Raw genomic sequence first — 20181 nt, 5'->3', positions numbered from 1 at the left:
AGACAGGCAGCAACCTCTTCCCTCTCCTCAGATCTTGACAAAATCATAAACTGGGCAAACACAATTTTGCTGATGTATCCATATTGTTCACCCTTTGCATTCTTCCTAACCCCTCGTCGTGACCTGCATTCCTTATTTGTCCGTCTCTGACTATTTTCTCCCTCTGCCCTGCTGTTGTTGTTTTCCCTTTCTCCTGCTGTTCCCTTTGTTATGTTGTGTCCTGATTTGTTCTGTGTAATCGCTTTTCCATGAGCCTAGACCATGTTTAAAAAACTTATTTTTTTTAAACAATGCCCCGACATTTGCGATATTTTCAGGAACGTATCCCCCACAAAAAGCGGGGTCCAACTTTACTGCGAAGCCATGGTAATCCCCGCTCTACATTAAAAAAAAATAACAATCTGTATGTCTCGTGTTTCTTTAATTTTGTTCCTACCCAGGCATGCAGACAGACAACCAAGCACAAATTCAGATGTATGTCGCTGCCATGTAATTCTTCCACTCCGAGTCTGAGAGATCATTTGTTCAAAACCCGTCCAAGTCATACCAAAGACTTTAAAAATGGAACCTGCTGCTTCCTTTCTTGACGCTCAGATTTAAAAGCATAGAGAGCAGACAAACAATGCTGGGAAGGCAAAGGCAAACCACCCAGTATAACCCTTGCCAAGAAACTGCTCTGTCTGCTGATTCTTTCATTGAGGGTCACGGGGGGGGGGGGGTGGGGAGGTCATACCAGTTATTAAAAAAGAGCATTCTAAAGTCACCTTTCCATATACCATATGTGTACTATTGTTCAAGCAAATCTTGCTGTTCCTCCTCCTTATGTAAATCGATGTGATCACATGACCTCTTTGTGAGGCATCTATTTATTACACTTACACAGGGTAAGGAGGAGAGAAATTGGAAATGCCAACATTAAGTTAAGAAACACAAGGGAAGAGGATAGGAATGTAGGTATACCTCTTTATTGTGTACGTATAGGTAGGGAGTACATTGAGGAAAAGAAGAGAATGTATGATGGTAGGAGAAGGAAAGTAGCTGAGTGGAGTTTGAGTGAGAGTGAGAGAGAGAGATAGATAGATAGATAGATAGATAGATAGGGATTGGGACCATACTCTGTGCAGAGCGCTGGTGCTGCTTAAGCAGTCTCCTTGGCTATTGCGCACAATCCTGGACGGGTTGCCACTCCGACACAGTATACGAGCAAGCTGGCACTCATTTTGCCGACCTCAGAAGGATGGCAGTCAACCCCACCTGGAATTCATTCAACAGCTGAGTGGGATTTGAACTCAGGATCCTAGGATCCAAAGCCCACCACCCTAACCATTAAACCAACACCAGGCATATCCACCCTCTTTTTTTTCATCTCAATCCCACAACAATTTTCCGTCTCAATCCCACAACAAATAAAATACAATTACACCAACCCACACTAAAAAATCTACAACTACCTCTAACATAGACATAAGTCATGATGGCAATTTGTTAAAGGCTTGTGGTGTCATTCCTACCTTATCCAGTTGTTTTTTGGGGATTCCATCCTTGCATGTTTTTTCATCTTTATAAAATGTATTTTTCTGACATGTATGTGTGTATACAAACTATATATATATATATATATATATATATATATATATATATATATATATATATATATATATATATATATATATATATATATATATGCACTGGGACATGCAGTCTTCTACGTGATGTATTCCAGTAAAAATTAGAACCACCATCCTTGTCCACGTCCCAATCAAAGAACCAGCGTGTGTTAGTTGCCCAAGCCTTCAGTCAGGAACGCGAGCGTGATTAAGGCCAAGAGGAAAGGGGGTCGTGAGGGGCTCTGTTTGCCTCAGCTGACAGCTTCACAGGAACTGTGAGTTTGTTTTGGTCTCGGTGGTGGTCAGCACAGCTGGTTTCACTCACGGTATTGCCTTGTTTGTTCACCAATTTCAAGTTTAAGAAGACAAAAATACATGTAGCATTTGATGTGGCTGGCCGAGTTCTTTAATGGTAATTTTCCATCTTTTTTGTCTGATTTGCATGTTTCTGTTTGCATATTTTTGGAGTTACTATATGGCTATACCTTTTAACATCACATATCGAGAACAAGAGATGTCACGTGCGGGTATTTTCTTCCATTGAAAACAAACAAAAAAAGATGCTTGACATGGGCAAGTCAAGCCAACTGCACGCACGGGTTAATTATTTTAGGATCGCAGCATGCCATGGAATAAGTACTTCCTGAATCCTTGGTGGATTCGCCATATTCATAATGAATAGCTTCCTTCAAAATTGGTGACTTTTTATTTATTTTAGTTTTTTACAGGTTCTTAGGCTCATGGTGGAGCTGCGACATGCAGACATACATTAGCAACATCAGACAACCTGTCTTCAAACAAACACAGCCTGTGACATTGAGGGAAGTGTCCAACTTCTCTGTGCACTTTGGGTGCTAGCAGTGCCATCTTGTGACGTCACTTTTCTCTCTATGGTTAGTTGTATCTCTTTCTTAGTTATATCACAACTGAATGTACACTTTAGAGGAACTCCCTTTCCCACCCCTATCCTCGCTTCCCTTCATTGAGATCCATACACTTTCACTTGGATATTAGCATGTAATTCTCTCTTTTTATGGTTCTAGCTTTGTATTCTGATAGATTTATATTTTTATGTTTGTGTGGTAGATTGGGTAATTTCATAGGAGAGATAAGATTGTATAGAGTTGCTTGGCCTGTGGACGTGTAGGAGACATCTCAATGTAAACTAAGTAGGGAAACTGTGAGCTTAAGTGTTACTCATCACATGGGGAGGGGGTGTTAATTAGATAGGTGTTAAGATAATTTCCCCCAGCATGTAATTGCCCCTCTGTGACTTTTCCCTATGTATCTGTATTACAAACCAGCAATGATAGAATTACATTTTTATAACAACAACGACCATAATAACGGAGCTGCACGACCAAGCGGGAAGAAGCCCCGCCTCCAAGGGTGATGGCGGGCGAAGTCACGCCCCTGAAGCTGATGATTGATGGAGGCAAGTTGTTGCAGGAAGAGACAGACATGGTCAGAGACGAAGGCTCGAAGTGGGACAAAAGCAAGAGAGGCAGGATCGGTGGTTGAAAGAGCAGGGCATTATGGCTGGCTTTCCTTTGACGCATGAAGAAGAGAGAAGTTGCAGTTGTAGTCATGAGAGGAACGTGACTGGGACGGAGGATCTCGCTTCGCTTCGTGCCATTTTTGGGGTGCGGTTACTCGCACAGCGATGACTCAGTCCGATCACACTTCCTCAGCAAAAAGATCACCTGGACTCAGCAAAGTGAAAGAATGAAAAGGGATTTCTTATTTTCTTTATTTTATATGACCCCTTGTCTGTGTGTGTGTCTGAGTGTGGGGGCACCTCAAATCGGAATTTAGCCTGCACATTTCGGTAACCTCACGTTTCAATTAATTTTCATTATAATTGTTGATTTTCTGTTTAATAAATTATTATTTATTAATTTGCTTGTGTCCGTGTATCTGTTGTGGGTTCGAGAGTAAAACCCCTGTGCTGTCCTACCGTCCTGGTGAAGCACCTGGCATTTCTTTCAAATTCGCCATTAATCTCCTTGAATCTCGGCTGTAAGCCTCTAAGGGAGAACTATTTGGCCATCCATCCAGGTATCGGGGAAAACCCTCTGGACATGACTATTTTTATTTTATTTCCATCATTTTAAATTTCCAATTCTGATGTTTTGCAATTGTAATGAAAGATGAACTTGAAATAGCAAAATTAAAAAATACCTGCGTTTTTAAAATTATGAATGGATTGAAATGCTTCATTATTCATTTATCAAAATAGTGTAGGCTGTTGGTTTTTCCCTCATTTCCATTTTTTGGTTGTTGTACTCTTCTGTGACACGTTCTGTATCCGTTGTTCTCGAATGATTCATAGAATCGCTTTTGCCCTGAATCACGTTTTCCTTATCTCAAGTTTCCTTGTCAGTCTCCACATCACTTTTTAATAGTAAGTGCAGCTGTCCTTGCCATATTACCAGAACAATATCATTGAAAAAAGGAGGTATTCTGCATTGTGATGATGTATTTCTGGGCTTAGTAATAAGAAGTTTGTAGAAGAAAAAAATATGATGTGAGGATCGAAATCAACTCTTCAAAGAAGCTGAAAGACATCGAGATAACATGTTTGAATAATTTTTTTTGAACTGTTAATTTATGACACTCTCAGAAACCAAATCTTGCATGATTCCTGTGAAAAAGAGAGCAGATTTATTTGCAGATGTTGGCTTATAATATGGAATCATCATCATCATAATGAGATTAGTTAAAGGGTTAATTGTGAGGGAACATGGGAACATTTGTTGTCTGTGTGTACACTTTATTACCTTATCTAAATACCGTGGACTTTCCTTAAGGGGAATTGACATATCCCATGGACATTCTTAAATATTTGTCTTCTTCGATATTTGTAATGCTTTCATGCTCATGTGTGAGTTTGTGCTCTTCATTTAATGCTCATTGTACATTTAATTTTAACCTGTGATTACGACCCATGTGCTCAAATGTGAATGGAAATCCGGCCAACAAATGCCGATATGTTAACTCATATAGCACACTACTCTTATTATGATCATACAACCGGGTGTAGTGGCGTGCACCTGTAATCCGGCTACCCGGAGGCTTGGGTTTGAGGATCGCTTGAGGATGGGAGCTCTGCACTGGGCCACGCTATGAGAGGGTGTAGGGCAGCCCGGAATCATGGCGAAACCCAATCTTTATCCCTGTGTCGTAAGAGGCGACCAGGGTTGCGTCAGGAAGGGCAACCGGCGTAAAACCTATGCCAAATCAGTATGCGGATCATAACGGATGATCCGCTGTGGCGACCCCTAACGGGAGCAGCCGAAAGATGAATAACAACTCTTATTATGATTATACTATTATTGTCGTCGTCGTTGTATTTAATATTTTATGGAAAGTAGCTTAGTTCATACACAAACCGTATTATATTGCCTCAAAATGAAAAAAACTATCTGCAACAATATAAATATGGAGATGCAGAAGGTTTCCAATTTCTGTAACAACAGTTTTGAACTGAGTGGGTTATTGGCCCTCTGCAGCAGGTTTATTCTCGGGGTTTTCCTTCCCTTAGCCAGAGCCTTGTCAGCCTAACACCTCAAGGTGTTAGTTTCCAGGTCGCACCAACATGGATGTGAGATTGACTTCGGTGCTCTACGGTTCACCGGCAGACTACTACTGTTCGCTTTTCACCCAAAACTGAGCTAGCTGGCCGAGACATCACTGGTTGTGATGCCGAGCATGTGAACACCCTTGCACCCCACTTGGCCCAAAGAGGATAGATGCGGTGATGATGAGAAGGATGACCTTTCTGACAAAACAGGTTTCAGCCTTTGTGTACCGACAGTAATGGCCAGCGAGATGCAAATATCTTTTCTGTAACTATGAATTACACATGAAGCAAAAATTTCACAATGCAAACATGCCAAAAACAAAAGCTGGTGCGCACAAAGTGAAGTGTGTTGAGAACAAAGGCAAACAAGTACATGGTATTGGGTGGATATGTCCTTGTCCTGGAATGCAATATGATATCTATCTTATTGAGTGTTTGTTTAAATGAGTATACTCCATTGATTTTTATGTCCGCACCTCTTTATTTGTCTGCAGTGATTTTTGTTTCTGCAGCACTATATTCCTTGTGGATTGGTTTTTGTTTATCTACACCTCTGTTTATTTTCAGTACATCATTGCCCACCTTCACCATGTTGTTTATATTGTTTTACTTATTACAAGGAGAAACTGAAGTTTTGTGTATTAATCCTTTGTCGGTACAAAGGGGAGATGTGATAAAAGCAAAGGCTTGTTTTTAATAAAATTATAAAAGCTGTTTTGTATCGATTATGCATGTGTTTGGGAACCAGTGTGGGACGAGTCAGACAACTTTTGGTTTGTATCATTAACAGGACATCTTGAAGAATGAAAGCATTGACCTCGACTGGATGTTTCGCTACTCACTGATAAATGACATTGTGAAGGTACGTCCACCCTCGGTGCTGGAGAGGACCGACAACAGGAAATCTTTGGTTTCTTATGACATGCTTAAATTGCTTTTTTACTTTGTTTCTCAGCACTCAGTTGGCCTGTTTGAGCCGCAAACAAAGCGATTAAGCAAAGGAAGCTTTTATTTGTCAGTGAGGTAACTGAACAGCCTTTGTCAGGAGGAGCTGAAGGAGCTGAAAACACAATAAAAAATTTGCATTTCACATTGATGCCTCTGACCTTTGGCACACAATATGCCTTTTCACATCTCATTTTTTTTGTTTGTTTAACTCCAGGTAATCCGTGGGTGGGGGGAGGGGGGGGTAAAAGAATCACTTAGCATCACCAATTACCCAAGTTTTAAGTTTCCTTTCACACCTCATTCTGGGAACTGGGATGGCACTGCAAATTGCTGAAGCTAAGGTAGCCATGTTCAGAAAAGCAGGATTGGCACCGCAAATGTGTTGCTCACCCTAGAAATCAGCTGAAAGGTGGGGTTAAGCTCTGAGGTGAGAAACAATACTTTCCTTAGCCTCAGGCTACACACTCAAGCAGAACAACAATATTTACTTTGTGTGGACAGTCGCACACTGTCACTAAGTAGTACTCCTATAATGTCCTAAATATTTATTTATGGTGGACATTGTTTCCCTAACAAGACCAGCGAACCTTGACATCACACAATAGCACATCACACATCATACTGTACAATACCGTGTACGTGTATTGCTTTATGTCTAAGACCACCAGTGATTGGATGGGACTGCTGACTTCTTGCTTTACGCTTCACTTCTTCAGATTGGAGAGAGCTATTATCTTGTATTCTTGGTATGGTACATGCGATCAGCATGATTTTTCACACGTGTTACAACCCAAAACAGTGAGTGACACATCAATGGAAGTCGTCATCTTGGGATAGGTGACCCTTGACCACCATGTGTTCCATTCATGCTGTATCTATGTACATGTTTGTTTGTGTGTTTGTATGTTATTTTTTTCACTACCGAACTGGGGCACCTAAAGGCCCCAACTTTTAGGTGTCGGTACTTCATAATCTGGGCAATCTTTTAAGCAACCACACATCGGACTTGATGTCTATTTTCAGGCCACCCAAAGGCTGCTATAAAGTATATATTGGGATGTGGGGTCAGGCAGTGCTGCCTCCAGCCCGCAGGCAAGAGGTAACCACCATGAGGCCAATAACTCCATTGCTTATCAATGTCCAACAGATCCCAAAAACACTGCTGAGAAAAGCTCACCCAACCAGGCAGCGCCGGGTGGCCCCTGCTATTGTTAAATATAACGTACATATCCATGACATTATACTTAGCCGGGATTAGCATTCTTGAGGTGTGAAAAGAAATCCTGGGGTTAAGCATTAACCTGGGGTTATTAAATGAGGAGTGAGACTGGGCCAAGGACACCTGGGATTTATGCTTAGCACCAGGCTAAGAAAGTCCAGGCTTAAGGCTTGAGGTGTGAAAAGACCTAATGTATGAGGGTGAATAAAAACGCTTTTCCCCTGGCAATGAAACAAAACTCAACACGTGTTTGTTTATTTTTCCTAACATAATTGAAATGGCGATCAAATGTTTTGTTTGTTTTTTTTGGCTCAGAAAACTTTTATCAGGGGAAAAACGCTTTTTGACTCACTCTCATAAACACACGTTTCTATGTGTATTTGCTGCCATATAAAGTGAAGAATGCTATGCAGTATTGTGGTTCCTGCATTACATAGCAGGTGTAGTGAAGAGTTCATTTTTTTCGTATTTCTACTGAACAAGCTGATTTATATGGTACATGATATGGAAGTTTACGTATCATGTACCTCCTCTTTGTACAAAGGGTGGAGGAGCTCCTTGTCAGCCAACGGCCATCCATATATAGTGCCCAACTGTGTCTGCGGACATCCTCCTGCAATTGGGTTATTCTTATTAGGAGGTTGGTGGCAGGATTTGCACTCTGGCCACCATAAAACACTTCATTCCGCAAAACATTCTTGAGGCATAAAAAAAATCTGAAAACCCACTCCGTGGGAGTACCTCCTGTGCAGCTTCTCTTCGAAGGGCAGCTCACCGGATGACGGGATTGGGGCATAGTCTTTGAGACCCCCAATCTTTGATGATAGGAGGGAAACCGAGGGGGAACATTCCCGGGTCAGAATGCGGGAGAGTGTGTTGGAGTGGTGCTGAGGTGTCGTCCATCAGACGGTGGTCTCCTTGGGTTAATCTGAGGCGGTCCCTTCGGGTGGGTGCCTGGAATGTCCTATCCAGAAGAGAGGATGATCAGCTTCCAATTGTTATCATCTGAGCTCAAGCATTTGGACATCGGTATTGCAGCACTCTCTGAGGTTCGGACACCGGAATGCGGCGATATCATGGCGGGTGGTTACACCTACTATTGGTCTGGTCGCTTTGATGGTTACCATGCCCAAGGAGTTGCTGTAGCTGTGTCCAATAAGCTGACTCCAATGATAATTGAGGTAACACCGGTCAACGAGCGTATTATGATGCGAAGGATTGATCACTCCTTGGGTGTCATTTCCCTGGTCTCTGTTTATGCTCCGACTGAGGCGAATGATCTCACCGTGAAGGACGCATTCGACGCTACACTCGAGTCTGTGGTTGATCAGTGCCCCAGGCGAGATACACTTCTGGTCTTGGGGGATTTCAATGCATCGACTGGAACTGATAGGGATGGTTATGAGATGTGTGTTGGTCCCCATGGGTCTGGAACTGTGAAGCTGAACAGCACTAAGTTCCTTGACTTTGCAAGAAGTCATGGACTTAGGGAGCACGGTTCATGGTTTCAGCACCCACAAGCTCATCGCTGGACTTGGTATTCCAACGCTGGTGGTGGGGCAAAGGAGATTGACCATGTGCTCGTTGATGGTCGCTGGAGGATGATCCAGAACTGCAGGGTCCACCGAAGTGCTCAGTTCCTCAATACTGACCACTGGCTTGTTGTAGCAACTCTTAAGTTGCACCTAAAATCCAGGAGCATGGTACAATCCCAGGCAAGGCTGGATGTTGGCAAGCTCAAGGATGAGAGAGTAGCTGAGGAGTTTGCAAACAAGCTGAGTGGAGATTTGAGGAGTCTGGGTGCTTTGGGGGGTCCTGAAGAGTTGTGGAGTGTCTTCAAGACCACCATCCTTGATGTTGCTGGTGGATGTCTTGGAACTCACCGTAGGGCAAATAAGAATTTTGTCTCTCAAGGGACACTGGATACCATTGAGCAGAGTCACAGAGCCAGGCTGAGTGGCAGAGCTGAGCTGTTCAGGGAGCTGAGGCATAAAACTGTACGTGCGCTAAGGTTGGACAAGGAGGCCTATGTGCAAGGATTCTGTGAGGGGGTGGAGCATCACCTGTGGTCAAGTGATTTTCAGCCTGCTTACAGGGGAATTTGCACATTGCGTTCATCCAAGCTCATCCCTCGGTGTACTGCAGTTAGAGCAGAGGGTGGTAGGCTCTTGACAGAGGAGTCCGAAGTAAAGGCCCACTGGGCTGCTTACTTTGAGCGGTTGTACCAGGCTGATCCACCAGCTATTGAGTTGGTCGTCAGGGGTGTTACAATCACTGTTGCTGACCCTCCAAGCAACTGTGGTCCACCTTCGTTTGTAGAAACAGGCTGCGGTGAACCGGTTGAAATGGGGTAAAGTTCCAGGGATCTGTGGCATCCATGGCGAAGTTCTCAAGGCTGGTGAAAATGCTGCACTCATGTCATTGCATGCAGTTCTCTGCTCTGCCTGGAACACAGGCATCATCCCAACTGAATGGAAAAGGGGCCTTGTTTTCCCTCTCTGGAAAGGGAAAGGTGATTGCCAAGACTGCAACAATGACCGAGGGGTGACGCTGCTCCCAGTGCCTGGCAAGGTCTTTGCTCAGATAATTCTTGATAGGGTTCGCCACCATCTGCTTGAGCAGCAATGTCCAGAGCAGTCAGGCTTTACACCAAAGAGGTCAATGATTGATGATATCCTTGCTCTCATGTCCTCAATGAACGCAGATGAGAGTTTCAGCAGGGGCTGCTTGCAACCGATGTTGATCTCTGCAAAGCATTTGATTCAGTGAATTGGGATGCCATCTGGAGGATTCTTGGTCTTCGTGGGGTGCCACCAAAACTGATCGATCTGATGTTTGACTCCACTCTGGTACTGAGAGTGCTGTGAGATATGGTGGTACCATCTCTGACTTATTTCCAGTTGTTACTGGAGTTTGTCAGGGGTGTGTTCTGACCCCGACACTTTTCAGCACTTGTATGGACTGGATTCTGGGGAGGATGTTGGAGAGATCAAGCTGCGGTGCATCGTTTGGGAATGTCAAGATCTCTGATCTTGATTTCGCAGATGATGCAGTCATCTTTGCAAAGACTTTAGATATCCTTTTGGGGGCCCTCGAGGTGCTGAATGAGGAGTCTGAGCCGCTGGGATTACGGGTTTCCTGGGTCAAAACTAAGATCCAGGCTTTCAATTACATCTTGGATGCTGCTGTCCTGTCTTTGCCTGTTTGTGGTGAGGATGTTGAGGTCATGGGGAGATTTACTTACCTTGGCAGTGATATTCATGTCTCTGCTGGCTGTGAGTCAGAGGTCAATAGACGTCTGGGTCGGGCCTGGGGAGTCATGGATTCACTGGATCATGGGGTGTGGCGTTGCCGGTACCTGTGCGGGAGGATGAAAGTCCGTCTTCAGGTCCTTTATGCTTCCTGTCTTGCTCTATGGATGTGAGACTTGGACTCTGACCAAGGATCTGAGATGGAGACTTGATTCCTTTGGGATCAGGTCTCTTCGGAGAATTCTTGGCTATCGCTGTTCAGACTTTGTATCCAACGAGCGGTTGCTGGGAGAGACTCAAATAAGATTTGTTGCCTGCATTGTCCGTGAGCGTCAGCTACGGCTGTATGGACATGTGACTCGTTTTCCTGACGCTGATCCTGCTCACCAGATTCTCTCAGCAAAGGAGTCTCGTGAGTGGAGGAGGCCAATGGGCCGACCACGTGCCTCGTGGTTGCGGCACGTTGACGGTAGCTCAAGTAGATGGGAATGGGCAGGCATCTGCCTGGGATATGGCCAGACAGAGGCCCCTGCAGTACTGGTGGAAAGTGAACGCAGCGACGCGCTGCTCTGGCGCATGCTCCTATACCTGACCTGACCTGATATGGAAGTTTAAGGTAATATTGTTGTAAAAAGGAAGCTGAAAATGTCAGCTAAGGTGATTTTTATTGCATGTTGATGTGATCAAAATCACTACATTTGATGTTCTTTTAAATCTCTGTTTATGCATGTTTCGAGGAGGCTTGTTTGAAAGCAAAATAGAAAGTCCACAGCAAACTTACTATTAACTCTGGTAGCGAACACCACCGCTATGAGTGGCTGCATGGAAGAATAGGATTGAACACAGGGAGGTGATTCATTGGTCGGAGAAGGAATACTCCTTCGTTGGTGTGCGAAAGCTTGAACTTAAGCAGCTCAGCAAAGAGTGGATGAGTATATGAACTCAGGTAAATATTGCTGCTGTGGAGGTTACACCCAGCTGAGAATGGGGATGTTGCCAATACACATGAGGTGGTAGCACAATAAGGCCGCAACCCTACGAGGCCGTGTTGGAAAGTAATGGCTCCCATTCTTTTTCTCCAAAACAAAGAAAGATATTCGAATGAAACAAAGTGCATTCCACAAATTAGTTCTAACCCCCACGGGGTGTGAAGTTTCGTGATTTTGACACTCGATGTCTCAGTGCTACGTTAGTCAAGATGGAAGAGGGCAGCATGACATTGTCAGTGCTTTGAAGTGTGAAGTGCTGGAGATGAGGGTTGGGATTACTGACTGGAGATGAGAGTTGGGTTCCCTTTTAAGATCCTGAGAGGAGTACCATGAAGGTCCACCACAGGATCACCAGCTCCGACTTGGCTCCATCAGATTTTCGTCTCTTCCCCCAAACTCTAGGAATACCTTCATGGAGAACCATTTTCTTCCGAAGATGATGTGAGGGCCACTGTGAAGCGCTGGTTAAGTTAGCGGGGCACACAGTTTTTTCATGATGGCATCACAAAACTACTTCAACGTTGGTGGAAATGTATGGACTGCAGTGGTGATTATGTTGAGAAATAAATATGCACCATGGTAGAATAAAGATTCATGTTAGTATCTGTCTTTGTTTCATTCGAATATCTTTACCTGTTTTGGAGAAAAATAATAGGAGGCACTACTTTTCAACATGCCCTCATACTTGACACAGGAAAGCAAAAGTCTTTAAATCGATGAAAAACTGTGGTTGGGACATAAAATGTGGAAATCGCAAACCAATGAAAACCAAAAATGCCCAACCAAATGGAGAATGATGTTGACCAAAAATGAAGACCCGATGGCTTTCCACTGGGACCAAGTAGGACATAGTTGCCAAGCTTTGATATATCCCTCAAGAGAATGGAAGATGGGGGGAGGGGAGGTAAGATGGGGTTGGGCTGAGCCAATTGTCTGTAAAAACAGGCTGCAGCACCTACAGAGGGCTGACAGGATGGCCTAGCGCTATATACCCTCACCTCTGAGCTATCGAGCTTTGATGTGTATCCCAACCCAGCTACAAACTGTCATCCTGATGTTTTGCAAGCAAGTTGAAGCATCAATGCGTGTGCCGTCCCTCACGTGGACGTTAAACTTGGCACCACATCTGCCAGCATTAGTTGGTCGACATTAAATATCCCACGGTATCCTTTGCGAAGAGTAGGCGAGCTATCGCTGGAATCCTGACCAATATAAATTGCTGCACACTCGGTCAAAGTATCCTGCATCAGAATGGCGACCTGTCCAGGATTGCAACCATTTCCAAAGAAACTGCTTCGGCAGCGTCGATACTCTGTATAAATATAGTATGATGATGATGGCTGCACCCTCCCTCCATGAGAGATGATGATCCCTCCAACATCATTTTCTTTTTGACTTTGCTTGACTTCTCGAGACTATTTCAGTCCACTGCTTAATTCTCACACACTCTCCCCACTACTTCTCACCCCCACCCCATTCCCATATGTCTCATGCGTCTCCCTTTACCTTTCGTCCATCTACCAAAACCCACCTTTCCCTCTTCTTTCCACGCCCCTCTGTAAAAAAAAAAAAAAAAATTGGCAATTATTTTAACCATGGGAGTAGCCAAAAAAAATTTGCTGTCATCCAAAAACGTATGCAGTCTTTAATGTCCATAGAAAAAGATGCAGATAATAATAATTATTATTAATAATAATAGGAGTTCCCTTACAAGGAACTTCAATGCAGGAGGAAGCCATTAGGTCAGACCCATCAAGCCTGCATACTATGGTTGCCAAGCTATGATTGTTTTTGCTCTATCTGGGTTTTTTTTAAATTTTATTTATGCTGAGCATCAAGCAAGGAAACAGTGCGCACCATTTTTGAAGTCTTTAGTAAGACTTGGCCAGGGTCGGGTTCAAACTGCCGACCTCCCAAATCCAGACTCTAACTATTACGTCACCAAGTCTGGTGCAGGTTGACAGCCAGCTTCAACAGACCACTACTTCGAAGGTAAGATTTTCAGTGACTATTGTGTCGATGTATGAAGAGATACTTTATTCATTCCTACAGTATTTTTCAACAGGTTCACCTTACATTATAAGTCACCCAACTTCTACACTAATACACCGCAAAGAAAATGTGATATATATATATATATATATATATATATATATATATATATATATATATATATATATATATATATATATATATATATATATATATATATATATAGTAGGGTGTACCACTTTTGCAAAAGTAGCTGCTGGAATGAAGCACTATGTGCCTATCGATTCCACTAGTGAAGTTAGGTGATCGACCAAAGTTTGAAAATTTTCCCACCTTTTTTGACCGCGGGCCACCATTTTGAAATTTCAGGAAAAATCCATATTTTTGGAAATAATATTGATTTTTGAATATTTAAAAAATATATTTCTCTGTGTTTCGATGGCCGAATGCACTTCAGTAGGCACCATTATGATAGTAAGTACCCGTAAATATTATTCACAACTTGTCCCAACATTTTGAGAAGGGGTTGTCATTTTGGAATTTCACTGAAAATCCCATATTTTGACAATTACTGCACGGCACATTGTTAGGCATTTACAGAATATCAGTAGTAGCGTTTTCATTAAGACATTATTAATGACAAATGAGAGCATGATCAATTAATTATGAGAACAACCAAATATGTTTCAAGCGACATGGTTTTCATATATGACAACATAACAATCTAGGAAACAAGCAACCACACAGATATCTTATTGAGAACATATCGTTTGTTTTGTATAGTCTGGGTAAAGCTTCCTGTTCTCTTCCACGCACTGTAGCAATGTTTGACGTTGTTTCTCATCATTGCACATATGAATAAAGTCAGACACTAGCTTGATTCCTCTTTCAGCTCGATCATTTACGACACGCAAAGAATTAGCACTTTCGCAAAATTTCCTGTAACTAGCGAACTTGTCCCACATAGCCACAGGAGCCCTGACCATTGGTCAGTCAAGATTTATCTGCAAGTACACAAAGAATTTAAAATATATATATTTCATTAGATATACACAAAATATACGATTTTCACTGAATTTCCAAAATGGCAACCCCTTCTCAAAATGTCGGGACAAGTTTGTGAATAATATTTACTGGTACTTACTATCATAATGGTGCCTACTGAAGTGCATTCGGCCATCTAAACACAGAGAAATATATTTTTTAAATATTCAAAAATCAATATTATTTCCAAAAATATGGATTTTTACTGAAATTTCAAAATGGTGGCCCGCGGTCAAAAAAGGCAGGAAAATTTTCAACCTTTGGTCGATCACCTAACTTCACTAGTGGAATCGATAGGCACATAGTGCTTCATTCCAGCAATTACTTTTGCAAAAGTGGTACACCATCATATATATACACACACACCCACCAAACAACAAAACAAATGTAGCTCAAGACTAATTGGAAATAACCCCTCCTTCAATCTGTACATCATTCTTATGTTTATCTTCAAACCTGCCTACATCAATAAATTTTGTTGTCAATGTGAAAATTTTGACACATTCTATGTTTAGACAAAAATTCAATGATGATGTATCTCTGCAGTCTTGGTATTTTGTGTTTTATTCACAATGCAACGTGACATGTCCCGCTCAACTTGACTCCATTGTCACACATTATTTCGGGCTACGTAAATATGGATTATGTTTGATGTACCTTGTGAGGAGTTAGTGATGGGGGTAAAGTGATTTTAAAAAGCTGTGAAAGGATGGAGGAGAGAAAAATGGGGTTGGGGATTTGAAAAGGAGTGAGGGGAGTGGGGCTGGGGTGGGGGGAGGAGGGGCGGAGAAGGGAGGCAGGAAAGAAGGTTAGAAGAGATAAGATGAAGGCTAGGGTTATACATATCCATGAAAATGGCTTCTGTGTCCATTAATCTGTGTCTGTACTTGGTCCCATATCCGTTGCATCTGCTTACACAGTTGCTTGATGCAGTGTCACATGTTGTCTTGCATGCTTTCTTTCAACCTTTGTGTCCGTTTTCATTATTTTGTATTTCTGGGACAGTTGTCATCCCTCTTTCGGTTTTTCAAATATAAATGAGTGTTTGAAACTGTAAGTCCATTATTATTTCACTTTCACTCTGAAAACAACTTTTTTTTAAACTGGATCCAGTTTTGTCATCTTTTGTTGTGTGTTCCTTACTTTCAGTTCGCTATCCACTTATAATGGAATTATTTGATTGTTCCACGACATAATCTACAGCGTTCCATCTCCACACAAGCAAGCAGAAATTCCCATCTTGAAAAAACCCTCACTCCACAACCGATCTCACAAGTACGGCAATCTGGCTTTCCTATACCTTACATTTACAAGATTCTAGAGCACTCTTACCAACCAGCTTCTGGAATACTTGCATCAGCGTTCTCTTTGTGAGTGATACCAGTCTGGTTTCTTCTGAAGGTCACAAAATACCATTGTGTACAAGGTGGTCTCAAGAATCAGCTTCAGTCTCAATACGTTTGGACCTATCTGATGCTTTTGACAGGGTTGATCATAATATACTACTTGACTGTCTTCATTCCACTTTTGGCATCTCTGGACATGCTTTTGAATGTTTTTAATCTTATCTTACAGATTGTACATCTTTTGTAAACATTGAAGGCTATTCATCAGACCCATTTCAACTGTCTATCAGTGTTCCCCAGGGACGTGTTCTCTAGGGACGTGTTCCTTTGGGTTCACTTTTGTTTTCTCTTTATCTTTGTCCACTTGTTATAGCTTTATGGAATTTACTATCGGCTTTTTTGTGATGTTTATGATACCCAGCTTTACTTAACCATTGAACCTGATAATGTGTTCTCTTCCACAACTCTCAATTTTATTATTATCTCTCTGCAATTCAAATGTGGGTGTCCATTAATTTTCTCAAAATCAATATGGCGATGATTGGCATGCTGATCCTTGGCTCTCCATACATTCCTTTAAAAATCCACCCCAAATAGTGATCGTACTTGGGAAGTGTGAAACAGTTTAACAGCCTCGGTGGTGTAATGGTTAGACTGTCCGCTTCGAGTCCGGGAGGTCAATGGTTTGAAATCCACCCAAGTCATACCAAAGCCTTTTCAAATGGTACCTGCTGCTTCCTCGCTTGATGCCTAGCATTTAAAAGGGTTAGATAACAAACAAACAACCATAAGTTAATAATAATAGTGTAGGCTTTGATGGGCCTAATGGTCCTCCTGCGTTAAAGTTTCTTGAAAGAGAACTCAGACTATTATTATTATTATCATCACTTGATTCTGCTCCCATGGCTTCAAATCTAGGCATTATTATGGACTCTTCACTTCTCTACATTCTGCTTACCTCGAGAATGTGTAAATCAATTTACTTTCCATGTGAATAATTTTGCCCCAATCCGTTGATGCTTAAATCACAGGATGATGAAGATTGTTTCACGCTCTCATAACATCTCACTTATATTACTGCATTTCACTGTTAGTTAGCTGACCTGCCATCTTATGCAGAATTTTGCAGCCAGGTTGATAAATAAAGCTCGAAAATTTTATCACACCACTCCCTTTACTCAGTAAATAGGCTCCTGCTTATATTCCTGAATAAATCACAACTTAAATTCCTTGCAAGAGCGTTGTGGTCTCCTTGCAAGAAAAGAATTGATACAATTTTGGCAGAATCATAAAAAGACTCAATCACAGAGTCTCTAATAAATAAAAGTCCCCTGTGATTGGCTGTTTGATAAATAGAGATCCATGAAAATAGCCAATTGTGAGTGTCTCTCGATAGCCTGCTGCATGCATTTTGTGGAAGGGGCCAAAGGGAAGATAATTCTTTTTTCTGATGTGAGCTGGATGAAATTTACTACAAGTTTTCATCAGTGGAAATCTACTGGAAGCAGAGAAGCTGAAATTGCCAAAAACGCTCTGGAAAATTTTGAAATTGAGATAGGTACAATGCCAGAAAGACTTGTTGCAATCCCCATCGGATATGGATATCATCGAGAAGTGCTACTGTCGTTTCACTGATAAATCAAAGATTGAGAGAGCTATGAGGAAACAAAAATGGAGACTTGAGAATTATGAACGTGAGTACACGAGAATATGTCAAGATTTACCCATTAATATTGACTAGACTGCCCGTACCATTGCAGCGACATTTGTTCATGTGTCGGTTGTGAGAATTTTGTTGCCTTGCTCGAGATTTCTGGCCCTGAGGAAACTGATGCCCTTCATTCTGATGATGATGATGATGATGATGTTTATGTTATATTCTGTTTCAGACTTGCTTTGGTCATGGAAGGGTTGTTTGTGTTGAGGTTGTAGATCATCTTTTGTGTCGTGTTGATGTTTGTGGACATCTTAAGGATGCAAGTACAGCACATTGACAACACCTCAGAGAAATGTATACATGTGGTACATGTACATCATGTATAATTTTAACAGACAATTATTTTCGTTTGGTTGGCAAATGTCGACTTGCATGTACTTCAACCTAGATTGGTTGATCGGCAGTTTGGGACATAGATATGTATTTGTAAGGAATATATATATATATATATATATATATATATATATATATATATATATATATATATATATATATATATATATATATATATATATATATATATATTTTCATTCTGACGTTAATGAGAAGTTTGAGATTTTACAGGTTGATGTTTGTGGATCTGCCCTCCACCTTTCAACCCCACCCCTTCCCTACTCTCTATCCCTCTTTTGTCATATGGTCTATTTACAGTTTAATGGACATTAGGGCATTATGGTTGATAAGCAAGTGCAAATATTCCACTGAAATGCAAATATAATGTTCATGAATACATGGTTACTAGGGTAGATCTCTTCCTTAGCAACGGATATGAAAAGTACCCTTTAATGTATGACTATGCAAAGTCCGCAGTAATTCCTTATTTCACCTTTTCTTGCAATAGTCATGGTTTTAATTCAACAAAAACACTGTTATGTCACCATTGCTAGGGAAAACAGGTCATTAGCAACCATTTTTCTATATTGATATGTTTTGGGCCAGGTCTCATAAACACTCAATTTTTAGACTGAGGAACATATAGTTTTTGCTTCGGATACACATATTCAACATATTTAGCAACATCCTAGGTACCTCCAAGACAGGGACTACGGAACTCAAAATTTAAGCAAGAAAACAGGCTTTGGCCATGGTCCAATGGTATCCAAGGCCAACTCCACTCTTGGGTTACTGACTTCCTTCACTTTCGTAGCCAACGTGTGTCTTACAACGAAATATTTTCATCTCCTCTCCCTGTCAAGGCTGGAGTGCCCCAGGACAATGTTCTCGATCACATTCTATTCCTAAACTTCATCAATGATCTCTCTGACTCTGGAAAATCTTATATCTCTTTGCTGATGACTGCGCCTTCTGATATGACATTCCTTATCCTTCAGACATACAGACAGACAGGCAGCAGCCTCTTCCCTCTCTGTGAACAGCAGCTGAATCACACTCTACTTATCTTGAATTAATTAGGTCCATGTATGACAAATAGAACATGTTCTTCAATCCTGGAAAATCTGTCCCATCCAGTCACTCCAGAAAAATCGACAAACAAACCCATCTATTTATTTCCTTGGTCATCCACTGGAAGAGGTTCATTCTCTTGAATGTCTAGGTCTCACCATAAACCATGACCTTTACTGGGCCAACCACAGAGCAAAGCTGGCCTCCAGAGCCAGACAGGCTGGGCATTCTCTGACATTCCAAGTATTTTTTTTTGATAAATCAGAACTGCTCACAGCCTACAAGGCCCCTTTCTCTATAGCTCAATGAAGTACGGCTCTCTCCTATGGGCTAGTGCCCCAGCATTACATTTGAATTTGTGGGATCTAATGCTCTCAACATTCTTGGTGTCTCTCGCAATGAGGTCGAAGTACAAGACCTGTTCCTCTTACATTACAGATGGGTCAGAGCCCTCTCTGTTTTTTTATTGCAGGCTCTCCCCCTCTCCTCACTCTCAGCCCTCAGACTCTTTCCAGCGCCTGCAGAATGCAAACGTTCTTCCAATAACTCCCTCCTGGTTACACTTGCAAAACCTATGTTTATTGCACACCTTAGCTCTTTTATTCCTCTTTTCCTCTTTGTGGAATTGCTTTCAGGAGATGGTTCAATTGCTCTCTTCCCCCACAGGACTTCAGGTATGTGGTGGATTACCATCTCTCCTACGCATGATATTTTCTACCACTATTAACCCTACCTAACACAACCTTTGTACTCGCAGGTGACTGTATTTCCTCTCCTCCTCCTCTATCCATTTTTCCTGTTCGTTCATTCTCATGCTTATTGTGTCCACATGTGCCCCCACTGCCCCCATTTTCAGTTCATTGCATTTTACCCTTTGTCACCTCGCTCTTCCATGAACCTTGACCTTGTGTAGAAAATAAATTCTGATGTATACATGGAAGAGCAATCAACTTGCTTTGTTTCTCGATGAAAAGGGTCATACTTTTTTTAAAAAATAATAGTAAAGGTTGGCAGAGTTTTCTGACTCTCCAGCTAAATTCCAAATTTTTTCATATGGGTTCAGCATAAAAGTTGCCAGTCT

At 41.8% G+C, this 20181-nt stretch overlaps 1 protein-coding gene across 4 annotated transcripts in view; it reads left to right on the top strand.

Moving 5' to 3' along the window:
• The window catches only part of LOC147020253 (atrial natriuretic peptide receptor 1-like), a 252988-nt gene that overhangs the window by 159907 nt on the left and 72900 nt on the right, over nt 1-20181 (top strand). For all 4 annotated transcript variants that reach the window (XM_085895487.1, XM_085895485.1, XM_085895483.1 and 1 more), the window contains one exon: nt 5981-6052. In XM_085895487.1, coding sequence (XP_085751613.1) covers nt 5981-6052 — 72 coding nt within the window. The remainder of the gene's footprint in view (nt 1-5980; nt 6053-20181) is intronic.

This window comes from Eptatretus burgeri, chromosome 9, assembly GCF_056783735.1.
Source record: "Eptatretus burgeri isolate ZD-2024b chromosome 9, Ebu_testis_v1, whole genome shotgun sequence".
NCBI classification, from domain to species: domain Eukaryota; kingdom Metazoa; phylum Chordata; class Myxini; order Myxiniformes; family Myxinidae; genus Eptatretus; species Eptatretus burgeri.
This window is presented reverse-complemented; position numbering and strand designations above follow the sequence as displayed.